Here is a 13,827-nt window from a genome sequence, read left to right as displayed (position 1 = left end):
GAGGTCAGTGTGCCTCATCTTCCTGACCCATGATTTCCTTACCTGTGAACTGGGTTTAGGAACAGTAAGATCCTATGCTGATGTTACTGGGGTGTCTCCCAACAAAATCACACTGCCTAAGGGTCTGTCGGTAAAAGGCACGGAGAAGAACCCCTCAGGAGACGGTTTCAGAGACCAGTGTCTGCTTTATTGCTTGTGAGCTGACACTTACATAGTGGAAGCCTGTCAACTGATTGGTTAGCACGTGGCCTCGGATTGGACAGTGAGCTCTCATACCACCAAGGTCTCTATGCAGAAGAAGCACATAAAAGGAGACATGGAGAGTGCAGACTCATACATGGTCCAGTCGATGGCTACTCACAGTGCTTCAGAATTCAGTGTTCTGACTTCTGGAAATACGCAGGAACATGGTGGGCCATGCTTCTTACTTAGAAGCATAGTGTGCCAAGTAGGCTGACCACCAGGTCATGCCTGCCTTTTCTCCTGCGTGCCTAACTCATGGAGTTATTGCAAGATGAGCAAATGCCTGCAATTTGAGAGATCATAAAGAAAAGTTTTATATCTTGCCCCAAAACAAAAATACCTTTCAAAAGCCAGTAGTTTTCATCTGCTGAAATTGTGCTGGTAGTTCTCTGTCAGTGGCAGGTGTTTGGCATGGACCTAATTTCTGGCCAGGGGTTTATTGCCATTATTGAGCACATGTCAAGTACTTATGGTACCCTAGAGACAACAGCCATCTAACACTGAATGAAAATTCCGAAGTGATTAACAGTCCGCATATCTCTGTTTCCAAGCACTGCCTTAGGAAGTACAAAGAAATTTATTTTATTTGTACCTCAGCCTGGTGGGGTCCGGCTCATTTTCAAAGCAATTAATTATGTTCTCGTCTTGTCTGTAATGCAGAGAGGTTCAACAGGAGGATTGGGGATGTAATTTCATTTTTGAACAGCAATCTCGGCAGCTGTGTTCTGCTGACAGAGAAGTAGGCCAGTGCCGGTAACTCTGTAGCTCCATCCCAAACAGCATCACGCTGCACACTGGGCTGCCTCGAGTGTGTGGGGCTTGCTTGTTTTCCAGAGGCAAAGCCTGAGGGAGTTGATTGTGCTGTTCTGTACACATGTCCACTTTCATCTAGCTGAATGGCATGTCAGACAGAGACCACCCCCACCCCATTTCTTCGAACGTACCCGGGGCTCCCCAGTTGAAACATTTCTCATAACAGAAACCTACATGTTTTTGCCTTAGATGAGTATACTGTCAATTGAAAAAATAAAAAGCAGTTTTCAAAACAATATGTATGGGTTGAACCAGTGCGTGTTTAAAAAAATAAGCAGGCTCTTCAGAGAAATCTTGTTAAAATCAGAGTAATAGCAGTGGATATACTAACAGGGTCTAGTTCCTTTGCAGTGTCTCCTAGCTTTTCTTCAGTGGCTTTGTATGATTTTAACGAAAGGTAAAATCTGAAAAGACTAAGCCTGGGCGTGTGGGAGCACCAAACTGTAAAGTCTTCAGTTCTGACCGGTATGGCAGCTGCATTTGGCAGGAACTCTTGAGTGAAGTCCTTCCTGCTTGAGAGAACCCTCAGGAGCACCAAGCCTTGCCCCCGTTCATCATCCAGGGCCTAGATGGAAAGCTTATTTTTGAGTCATGCACTTGAAGTCTCTGTCAGCTGAATCTGGCGTCTCTGGCCTCTGCCATGCCCTTAACTCGATGCTTATCCTTGCTCATCTGAGCTAACCCCAGCCTCCACCATCCACTTGAATGCAGCTCTACGGGCCACTGCTCTGAATATCTTCCTTCAGTAGCATGCTGGAACTCCCAGGGTGTAGATAGATCCCTTAAGGTCCCAGACCAGTCCTTTCTGCTTTCCTGCTCAGCATGACCTCATGTCACCTGTCCCCCTTTATGTCCCCCTTTATGCTCTTCACCCTCCCCACCTCGTCTGGCTTGTACACACTCAGCATTACCTGGATCCTCACTGCAAGGTGCCTCTCACTTAATCTGAGTACTTGTTGCACACCCCAAGACTCAGACCCAGCACCCCTGAGCAGCAGGTATGCCCTTGGTATAGTCAGCTTCTCCGAGAGCTGGTGGACCGCGGCACTTTGCCTGCGGCCTTAAAGACATGGAAGAGGCTGGAGTAACTATCAAATGAGTGAGAAACTGTTTCAGTCCTGAAGTTTCTCTTTTCATCAATATGAATTAAGAGTTTGTCCCCCAAGGTCTGCCATCCTTTGTGACTCTCCACACTGGCCTGCTCAATGGAGTAGAAGAAGAACATCTTAGGAACGGTAGTTAACGTCTCTCCTCCTCCCTCCCTTCTTCTAGTAAAAGAAACCAAAAGCATTTCTTGGGGCGTACAAGAGGTACAAGCGAGGTTCCTGGAATGTAGTCATTTGCTTGATATTTGAGTGTTTGCTGTATACATGGCATACTCTGGTGAGCAAACAGCCTGCCAGTCATAGGGAGAAAGACAAGCGGACAAATAGAGTGATGAGAGCCGGAGAGCCAGCAGCATGTGTGAGGAGAAGGTCGGTTCAGAACCAAGACCTCTAGACACTGGAAAGTGAGACCTGGATGAGCGTGTGGGGTGGGGGGGTGGACTTCATGAATTGTCCCACCCCGATGCAGCCTGGCCAAGTTGTTTAGTTTTGTCCTGATTTTAATCTCTGGAAAGATTATGTCTTCTTTCATCAATATACCTATAATTTAGCCTAAATGTCAAGAAAGTGTTTTGAAATTTTCTAAGCTATACAAACATCTGGAATTACCATCATTACTGTAGTGATTTCTGTGCTTCTGCTGCTATATGCTCTTTGGACTTGCATAGAACTTTCCCCACCCCCACCCCCCCCCCCAAGGCCTTTTCTGACGTTTCTCCACTCAGCTTTGGGTGTATTGGCGGCTTTGTTACACCTTAACTGCAGCTCAGCCTGAGGCAGTATATGTGAGGTATTGGCAAGACGTACCCCTGTCACTTGAAGTTCATGTTGATGTGCCAAGAAAGACTTGACAGTTGTGGGGTAAACACCCACATGTCACTGCTAATGGAATTGTGGGCCAGTCGTGGAGTCAACTGGGTGAAGCCCGTAATCAGAAGCTGTCCAGCAGATATTTTGAACTAATGAGTGCTTAGCAATGAGAAGTGGGTCTTGTGTTTGACCTGCCGCTGATACTGAACTCACTTGCTGGGTGTATCTGATGTTAAAAAGCACCTAGAAATACTAGATTTGGATAGAAGAAATTACTATGTTAGCTTTCTGCCACATGCAGTATAAATACTGTATAATGCATCTTAAACTTTAAAAAACAGATTTCTCTACTTAAGAATCCCAAACATTGGTTTAAAAGATTTTTTTTAAAGGAAGCCTGAACCTTTTATTACACCTAATTAATTTAAGCTTGGGAAGTTCTTCCTTATGTCTGGCCCAAATCTTCTATGGTTTGAGTGCATTTCTTTTCATTTGTACAAATAGAAAACAGCTGCCCAGCCTTCCCAATGACAAACTTTATGTGCTCACAGACAGAGGTAAGGTCACCCCCATCCTCTTCCTTCTGGACTGTGACTGATGCCTTTATCCCATCTTCAGAGTTTCCATTTCCCATCCCTTTAATCATTTCTTGATTTCCCCTAAGCTTTTCTACAGCCCTCCTTAAACTCAGATTCCAAGCAGAACATAATATCCTAAGCCTCACCATTAGCCTTCCCAGGTTGTCCTGTGTCCCAGTCATTCGTACAGGAAATAGGTAACATTGTCCACATCCAGAAAGATGAGATGTAGGACTAACAGCAGATGAGGCCCAGTTTGTGGGCAGTTAGCAAGCCAAAACTCATGTCTGTCTAATCTAAGAAGCACTCACAGGGGTACGCCTCCTGGCTCCCCTTCGGAAGGCACACAGGGAGATAATGAGCAGCTTGTTTTCTAGGTAGGGCCCGTTGCTTAGGGAAGATGATGCAGTGTGTGTTGAAACTTCTTGCTCAACATCATCCCTGTTGCTTAGATCTCTTGAGTGGTTTTCAGTGTGACCTCTCTGCCGCCTCTAATCCTTTTAAAAAATGAAATTCCTGAGCAATAGTTGGGGTGTTTTCAAAGTCATGGCTGTCATGAAGTAGGCATGCAGGTCTGACCAGAAAGTTCCACAGACTTCTCATGCTGAAGTCCAGCTGAGCTCAGACACTCTTGACAATTCTTTCTTTAGTTGTATCTGCAGGAAGCAGGGGGCCTAGGCAAGTGCAGGCAGGGGGCCAGAATGATTGTGTACGCACCCTCTAAGTTGCTTTCTAGCTACTTACAGGGTCTATTTTAAATGTTGACTGAGAATTTACTAATAAGTATTATAAATCTTTACCATGTCTTTGCTCTCTTCAGATATTCGGGCTCATTACACAATGTCTGGCAGGTGGTAATTACCCTTGTGTTTTGGATATTTTGCAATTTTTATATTGCAACCAGTATTCACAAATGCCTGGGATGTCAGTGTTGGGGTAACTGATTGCGGGGGTCATCATGTATTAATGAATGAAATGCAGGTCAGTGATGTTTCACAGTAAGATGTGGGTTTAGACACATCTATATGCCTGAGGATGTCCAAGTTCTAGAAAACTATGTTTTCATGGGTTCTGCCCAGTCTTCACTAGAAGTGAGGGGTACTGTTCTTGATTCCATTCTGGCTAACCTCCAGAAAGCTTGTGTATGGTTAAGAGACATTGGGCAGGGCAACTAATTTGTTTTTCCCTCCTTAGTGAGGTCAGAATTCTAACGGGGTCTGTAAAGACTGCCTACCAGCTCGTGTGTGAGGGCAGAAGCTTAAAGGTCTGGTGTTGAATTGTAGTGAACTCGGATGTCTGTTTTCTTCTTGCTGAAATCGTGTCCTCCTGTCACCGAGCAGGCATTCTGAACACATGCCGCTCTGAGGGCAGGGTGGGAGTGCTGCATGTATGACCTCTGTTTCCCCTTTCACAGTCTAACAGGCAGCCGGCGAAGTTAAACCTTCTCACCTGCCAGGTGAAACCAAATACAGAAGACAAGAAGTCCTTTGACCTGATATCACGTGAGTCCCATTTTAAAACCTGTTTGGTTCCTGTGGCCCTGGCAGCTACAGGTCTGGGTATTTAAGCGTCAAAATTTCTCAAAATGGGCTTCCTCAGAGTTAACCCCCAGCTTGTCTAGGGAGACCCATGGAAGGAACCCTTTTGTTGGCTCACTTCCTTGTTTGAGGGAGAACCTTTCTTTGTCTCTTAAGCTAACCTTGAATTCAAGCAATCCTGCCTTAGCTCCTCAAACCTCAATCTATAGGTTAGCACCACCTCAGGTCTCTGAGTTTGCACTGTGAAAGCCTCGCTGGGGCCAGCCTGTGTGATTGTGTTTACAGTGTGAATGGATGGCTAGGTGTGGTGGTGCGTACTTTAGGCAGGGGGAGGTAGAGTTCATGAACTGAAGGCCAGCCTGTTTTCTACCTGTCAGGTCCAGGCCAGCCAGGGCTACATAGTGAGACCCTGTCTCAGAAAAAAAAAAAAAAAAAGAGTAAGACCCTAGGCTTGTGCATTGAACTGTTTCTAATGTTCCCTCAGACAAGTTTTCTAATTATATCACCATGTCACTCATTGAGCTGCAAAGATACAAGTGTTGGTATGAAGCCCAGACACTTAAGTTATGGAAGATTCCAGCTTGCGCCTGTTGATTAAGAAGCACTGGTGTAGACGCAGGAATCAAGGCACACCACCATTGCAACATGTCTGATTTGTCCATTGCATCCTTGCAAAAAACGAGCTTGTCAGAGACAAATCAGCTCCCTTGTTTCCAAACAGTGACTTGGAAACTCATAGAAGTCACCACACCCATCACTTCATCACTGCATGGCACTTTGCTTTTCTCCTGTATGAGGGAGCAGGACCAGTCACCCGCTCTCTGCCTGTATCCCATGTTCCCTGTGTTTAGCGGTTGGCCTGAGGTACTGGTTTGCTAGCCTGCACGTACTGACCCACTGTGCAGCTGAGGGGACTCCTCCACAACTCTACAGAACAGTGAGACTCAGCTGGGGATATAGAGCTAAGGGGGGATTGGGAGGATGGAGCACTTGTCCAGCACATGCTCAGTCCCATTCCCAGCACCTCAAAACCAAACAGATAAATAGCATAGACCAGAGCCACTCTGTACTCTCCTGAAACACTGCAACACCAACTTAAAGCCTAACATGGCAGACTGGGAGCCAGATGACCTACACAGACACATAGTCCTGCCCTTGACATTCTCTGGCGAGCTCCTATGATTGAATCATTTGTGAGGCTCTTCAGGTGGAGGCCAAGTCTCCTGCAGCACCTCTGAGCAGTTCAGGTTCCTGGATTTCCATGATTGGATTATTGATGGTAATTACCATATGACTTGGTTGTTAATGGGCATCAGTTATTGAGTGTCTAAACCTATCTCAGGTCACCGTGTATAACATTGCTAATTCTCACAAAAGGTCGTCGGTTTCCCATTTTATAGAAGAAAAGGCTGGGTGAGTTGGGCCAGATCACCCAACAGTAAGGAAGGCACTCAGAAGTGCACCTTGCTCTCTAAGGGGGCCGAGTGGCAGTGCCTGCCTGGAGCAGTGACATAAGGAAGTGTTCTGTGTTGGCTGAAGTTAAGTATGTTGAAACACCCGTACAATCCTGAGTTTTTACAATGAACTTCCTATCCACTGTATCTGTCAGCCCTTCTTGGAAGGCAGAGGTTAGACCAGTCTCCCAGGGATCCTGATCCAGCTGGAGAGCATCCCATTCAGGGCCAAGAGTGCAGCTCTCCTGCTGCAGTTGGAACGTCACGGGGAATGGAGAATCCTTTCCGGACACCGAAACTGCTCTGGGTCAGCTAGGACTTGTCCCCTTCTCAGTTTGTCTTTGCAAGAGGTATCTCAGCCAGGTGTGCCTATTCATACCTGCAGTCTCAGCACAAATGAGACTAAGTCAACAGAGCAACGTCAAGACCGGCCTGCGCTGCACAGAGCAAGACTGTCTCCAAAAAAAAAAAAAAATGCCTACTGTTTGCTTGGTATTTGTGACCATTTATTTTAGTCCTTTGTACTTAAGGAAAATACTGTTAGTAAAGTGAATTGTTAAGTTGCTAATGAATGATGGTATTAAAAATAATACTCAGTTCTTAGTTTGTGTTTTTGCATTTTTGTATTTTAGATAATAGAACATATCACTTCCAGGCAGAAGATGAGCAGGATTATGTAGCGTAAGTACTTTGAAAATGATAGTGCAGTGGTTTGAAGTTCAAGCATTCATTACCCGGTGACTTGTCACACTTCTCTCCTGCCCCTCAGCCTTCATCCTTGCTCTTCTCTCCATCTGTCCTGCCCACCTGGCATAGTCAGCCCCAGCCTGGGGGTCACTAGGATTTTTCCTCCTTTCTCGCTACCTGTAGCTTCTTCGCATGGCTCTGTGCTTCTCCGGGCCACATCCATGCACAGCCATTTAGAGACCCCTGAGCTCTTTGAGAACAAACATTGAGCCTTGCTCATCCTGTACTACCTGCGTTAGGTGTCTTGCTTGGTGTTTGGTCACAAATGGGAGCCACTGAGATGTCCTTGGGTACTACCTGGATGCTTAGCTGTTCCTGCGAGACAAGCAGAAGAGGCTGGCTCGATCGGAAGACACTGGCGGTGTCCTCTTGCTGGGCAAGCACAGCGCCGTTGAAGGGAACCCGGTGCAGTGGCAAGAGTTGGCCATCACACGTCACCGGGCGACATCCGAGTCAGCTTTATTCCTTTTTCCCTCCGGTAGCCTGCCGGGAGCTCAAGTGGCAGTTTGCTGCGTTCTCAACTGTTTTCCTTGGTGTGAAAGCAGTCAGTTAAGCCATTTTCAAGGTGTTTAAAACTTTATTTCTCACAAGTAATTTGGACTGAGTTTCTGAACTAGTAAAATTGTCCCATCAGTGACCTAGTCACCGTTACTTTCCTTCCTTTAACTCTGGAGCCACAGGATTGTGTTCAGATCCATTTCCTTCCCTTCCTCTCCTCCTCCCACCCCTTTTTCTCGGATAAAGGGATCTGAAAGAGAGCAGGAAATGCACCAGAAGTAGGTCGAGTTGGGAGAAAGAACAGAGGCGCTCATAAAGGCAGCTAGCTGCCAAGAATTATGGGAAGCAGTGAGAATACAGTAGTAAACGACACAGAGCCCTCCCTTGGGATGAGACAGGCCGCATCACATGGTGCTGGCTCTCAGCTCAGGCACCAAGAGGCCTGTGTATGGGGACACCCGGACTTACACACCTTGGATTCTTAGGGCACTGCTCAGAGATGGCTTCCTACAGACAGGTAAACCTGGCCTGAGCCAGGAAGCGCGTCAGGTGCTCTCTGCCTTCCCAGTGCAGGGAAGCCACGGCTTGATGTTGTGGCATGGAGCTGACTGACTGCAGTGACGGGGTCACGTGTCAGATATTTACACGATAATTCATAGCGGTAGCAAAATTACAATTAAGTAACAATGAAAATAATTTTATGGTTGGGGTCACCACAATATTATGAGAAACTGTATCAAAGAGTCGCAGCATTAGGAAGGTGAGAACCACTGCTTTAAAAGAGTTTAAAAGGTAAAAAAATAAATAAATACGTTTGTCATGGGCTGGGGTAAAGTGCTTGCCTAGCATTCACAAAGCCCAGGGTTCTACCCCGGCATGGCATAAACCAGACCTGCTGGTACATACCTATAATCTCAACTTGGGAGCTGGAAACAGGAGGGTCAAAAGTTCAGAGGCATCCTTGGCTTCTTTGAGATCACCCTGGAACACATGAGACCTTGTCACACACCACCACTAGATTCATGGCCCTTCTGAAATATAGCTGTTCCTTTCTACCAGATTAGAGTTATTTCTTTTGAAAATAATTATTAATTGTCCTTAAATGCACATTTTCTGATTATCATGACAAACTTTTTTTTTAATCATGAGCCCATGGTAAAGAGATATGTATGGCATAATGGAGGCTTCTCTGAAAGTGCAGATTATGTTGTTGTGACCCAGTCCAGCTTAAGACCTTGAATAAGTCACAAACTGTCTGGCTTCCTGGCCTTGAGGTATCTTAACCCCTAAGTTAGAGGCTCTTAGAGGATTCTGTTTTTACAACTAAGTGCCTAAGAGATACTGATCCCCATTGGAAAGCAAAACCAAACCAAGCCTGTCTTCAAAGTGAGGAGCGAGTAAGGGTCTGGAATGAAGGGCTGCCATTGACCCTGCCAAAACAGGGTTCTTGAATTGGGCTAGCGAAGTGGCTCAGGGGTTAAGAGCGCATACTGCTCTTCCAGAGGACTACAGTGTAATTCGCAGCACATTGTGTGGCTCAAAACCACCTGTAACTCTGGAGATCCAGGGGATCTGATGCCTCTGACCTCCTCAGGCAGAAAACACACACACACACACACACACACACACTTTAAAATAATTTTGTAAAGTTTTTTTCAAAAGCAATCTCTAGTTTCTAACTTAAGACTAATAGAACAAATTCTAAGTAATTTAAAGTGTACTGGATGCCCCACCCACTACTCCCAGGCTTGCTTCCCAAGAGCTCTATTTTCTGTGTCGTCATAGAAATAAAATGCTAGGAAAAGTTCTCAAAACCAACTGGAGGTGAGCACCACCTAGAGTCCAGTGCAGGATTTGCAGATACACCACTAACAGCCTGGTTTGGCTTTTATAGGGTTGGGGATTTAGCTCAATGGTAGAGCTCTTGCCTAGCAAGTGCAAGGCCCTGGGTTCGGTCCTCAGCTCTGGGGAAAAAAAAATTAAAAATAAATAAATAAAACTTGCTGTTGCATTTTCTCCGTAGGTTTCGTAGGTAGTTCTTCATTTGCTTCATACTCTGTCATCCTGTGTTCCATCCTAACGATGGGCTCAGGCCTGAACCTCTGTGTTATTAGTTAGGAGCAAACCCTAGCTGTCTGTGTTCTAAGTGTAAGAAAGCAATGATTTGGCCACATTCTTTTTATTTGTTTTCTTTTTGAAGAGTAAATTGGGGCTTTTTTTTTTTCTCATTAATGAAAGTAATACAGGCTCTTTTTTTCCTCCTTTTCTTTTTTTTTTTTTTTTTTTTTGGTGTTTCAAGACAAGATTTTCCTCTATAGCTTTGGCTGTTCCCGATCTCACTCTGTACCAGGCTGGCCTCGAACTCACAGAGATCCTCCTGCCTCTGCCTCCCAAGTACTGGGATTAAAGGCATGTGCCACCATCCCCAGCTAATGCAAGCTTACTTTACCTCTGGAGAATTACAGAAGGGGGACATAGCCATGTACCCCTCCTATCAGTTTTTCCCTAAAGAAGAAAAAATAACTCAAAAAAACAAGCACAGATTGGTTAAAATTTTTTTAACTTTTTCTAAAAAAACTTGAATGCATAATTGATACATATATTTAAATTTGATAATATGTCATTTAAAAAGTTTTTCACCTCTGTTTCACAAGACATATTCTGAACGTTTCTCCTGCGTCACAAAATTTTTTTTTTTGATGGAGCCAGGTCAATGGCTCAATAGTAAAGGCACCTGCCACCAAGCTTGACAACCTGAGTTCCCACATGGCGGAAGGAAGAGAACTGACTTCCACAAGCTGTGCTCTGACTTCCTCCACACACATAAGGAAAGAAAGAACACTAAATAAATACATGTGTCATTAAAAGCATTTGGAAAGGCACATTTTATGCTTATTGGACTTTCTCATTTTACACATAGCTTGGTAACAGTTTGTTGAGTGCATGTAGTGTCTTGCTACTGGTCCTATCTGGCCATGGTATGTTGCTTTCCCCATCACTGACAAAATACCCAACAGAAGCAATTCCCTTGCTTCCCAGGTCAGAGGAAGAGTCCATCCTAGCAGAAAAGGCATGTCGACTGTCGGAGCTCTCTCTGTGGTGGTGGGGGCAGGTTATATCTTAGGGCTCAGGAAGCAGAGAGGGAGGAAGAGGGAGCAGGTACACTCCACTCCCAACCCAAAGCAGGCATTGCCTTCAAGGCCTGAATGACCACTTGTGGTAGCTAGCTCTGCTGTCTTAAAGCTTCCTCCACCTCCCAGAACAGCAGCACGGCCTAAGAGCAAGCATTCAGAGGTGAGCCTGCAGAGGGTGTTGCAGACCTAATTCACAGAGCTGTGTTCTTCAAATTATGTGTCATGCTTCCAAGGTACTATGCCCCTTCTATGAGCATCAACTTTGTGGTAACTGTTCATGGGCCCCTTCATTTTCACTGTGAAATGTCCTTGCAGCCCTGGCCTGCAGAGAGCAGATCCCTCTCTTGAACACTGTCTACCTATCACTGTTCCTTAGCATCCTTGTTAGTCAATCGTCCCCTCCATTCTGCCCCCGGAAGAACTAGAGCACCTGCATATTCACGCAGGTCCTCAGGTGCAGTATCCTTCTGTCACCCACTCCAGCAATCTCTCTGCATCGTCTGTCCCAGCCATCTCTGTGTGTCATCTACGCCAGCCACCTCTCTCACTTGCCCTGTGTTTCTTCCCTTTATTCTATTTTATTTCTGTAATTTATGTGTTTAATTTTTTTTTTTAGATTTAATTATTTTTTATTATGTATACAATGTTCTGTATGCAAGCATGCCTGCACACCAGAAGAGGGCATCAGATCTTACAGATGGTTGTGAGCCACCATGTGGTTGCTGGGAATTGAACTCAGGACCTTTGGAGCCATCCTCTGAGCCATCTCTCCAGCCCTTTGTGTGTAATTTTTTTTTTTTTTTTTTTTTTTTGTGGTTTGAATTTTGTGGTTTTGTGATTGAATCCAGGACCTCACATGTACTCAATCCCAGTCATCTCTTTTCTTCCAATTTAGTTTTCCAGTTCTCTTCACTTTACTGCTGTCTTTTTTGGGGGGAAGTGGGGGTGGGTTGAAAGTGCACATTGAAGGTAGGTTTCCGGTGGAGGAAGACAGTAGTGGCCATGCCCTTATGAAGGCTACCTTTCTCTGGTGTCTTGACCACAGGTGGATATCAGTACTGACGAATAGCAAAGAAGAGGCCCTAACCATGGCCTTCCGTGGTGAGCAGAGCACAGGGGAGAACAGTCTGGAGGATCTGACCAAAGCCATCATCGAGGATGTACAGCGGCTCCCCGGGAATGACATCTGCTGTGACTGTGGCTCATCAGGTGTGTGTCCTGTGCACAGACTAGCTGGTTCTGCATCCTCTCTCTTATGTAGTCTTCCGTGGGGCGGTTGCTCGACTTCCTTACTTAACCACACACAGAGCACAGGTTCCCTACAGGGAGAATTCCCAACCTGTTCCCCAAGATGGTCACTGCCACAGTGTTCCTCTCCCTGCATGTGCATCATGATCGCTGAAGGAATGAAGACAGAACGTGGTGTTCTCGTTGTAAGTCCCAAGTCTGCCACTCCAGCCAGAGCAGTGTTAATGCAGGGTCGTCCTGGATCTTATCTACAGGCTAGGATCAGGAAAGCCCTCCCACTATATGCACTTGATAAACCTGTGTGTGTGCAGTCGCCTGACATGTGATACAGACTTCCCCATCCCCGGTGCAGCCTTTCCTGATCTCTGTTCCACTCCTTGGGCTCCTGTTCTCAGAAACCAGGATGTTGGCAAGGGGCTTAGTATATAAGGATTTGCTAGGGGTTATGTTTTCCTAGCATGCTCTCCTCACAGAGTGTGTCAGTAAGGTACTAGTGTCTTCCTCTTATAGATGAGACTCCATGTGGGATGAGAGTGATTTGCTTAAGGTCAGAATGCAAACCTGGTGCTTCTGAGGATTGACCTGGAATGATGGATGGGTCAGACTGTGGCTGTAGCCTCCAGTGCTTAACAGACCTTCAACTCCATCACCTGGGATAAGTGACCGAGGCAAGAAGGGACCTCTGGCACAAGGCCTGGGAATGTTCTGTAGGCTCTCTAGGGAGAGGATTGAAGCCAGGTTTCACAGTGATAAATGACTCCATTTTGACTTTTAATGACGCATTGGAGGGATGGGATACGGAGAGCCCTTGGACTAAAACACGAGCTCCCGATTCCTACATCTAACCTTTCCCTGGTGCTAATTCTTACCAAGGCTGATGCTCTGAGTCTCCTCCATAGCCAGCACGCAGAATGACATGTCTGTTTCATCAAATCTTTTCCACAGAACCCACATGGCTTTCAACCAACTTGGGTATTTTGACCTGTATAGAATGTTCCGGAATCCACAGGGAAATGGGGGTTCATATCTCTCGCATTCAGTCTTTGGAACTAGACAAATTAGGAACTTCCGAACTCTTGGTAAGTCCTACCCTATACTTTAGAAGAAAAATTTATTGTCTTAAATATATTAACATACTCTTAAGGGGTTTGTTTCTAACAGTTACAAATAATTATCAAATTTCCTGAACACTTAGAATTTAACTTTTGGGATAGGTAATGTTTACTGCTTATTTCTGTTTCATTTTTAAGTGAAAAGTAGTCCATACTGGAACTGGCTCATCTCTTAGGGAAGGGCTTCTCCCAAGCTGATTTTTTCCATTAGGAATTAGTTTTTATACAGTTCACTACAATGGCAATTAAAGCATGTCTGCAGAATACTAAGTGGCTTAAATTATTAAAACAGTTTAATCTTTGCTACTGCATATTTGTAAAGTATATATGACCTGTTACATAATGTCACAAAGCTAGTTTACTCCTTAGCCTTACATACATAGTTGCTAAGGGAATAAGTTGCTTTATAATTTGAAAAATATGAAGGATAAGAATACTTCAGTGTGTTTTTCCCTTTGCTTTCCCATCACATTTGAAATCTTTGTATAGTTCCTCTGGTCCTTGTGATACACTGAAAACAGTAATAAAAGGCCCAGTTGGCATCCC

The 13,827-nt window shown here is 45.2% G+C and overlaps 1 protein-coding gene across 10 annotated transcripts in view; it reads left to right on the top strand.

Annotated features, from left to right (window-relative positions):
* Window positions 1–13,827, top strand: part of Asap1 (ArfGAP with SH3 domain, ankyrin repeat and PH domain 1) — a 309,763-nt gene that overhangs the window by 249,566 nt on the left and 46,370 nt on the right. For all 10 annotated transcript variants that reach the window (XM_036207548.1, XM_036207547.1, XM_036207546.1 and 7 more), the window contains 4 exons: window positions 4,965–5,052; window positions 7,175–7,223; window positions 11,967–12,130; window positions 13,115–13,248. In XM_036207548.1, coding sequence (XP_036063441.1) covers window positions 4,965–5,052; window positions 7,175–7,223; window positions 11,967–12,130; window positions 13,115–13,248 — 435 coding nt within the window. The remainder of the gene's footprint in view (window positions 1–4,964; window positions 5,053–7,174; window positions 7,224–11,966; window positions 12,131–13,114; window positions 13,249–13,827) is intronic.

The sequence above is a fragment of the Onychomys torridus genome, chromosome 16 (genome assembly GCF_903995425.1).
Source record: "Onychomys torridus chromosome 16, mOncTor1.1, whole genome shotgun sequence".
NCBI lineage: Eukaryota > Metazoa > Chordata > Mammalia > Rodentia > Cricetidae > Onychomys > Onychomys torridus.
Note: the sequence above shows the minus strand (reverse complement) of the source record. Positions and strands in the feature narration are given on the sequence as shown.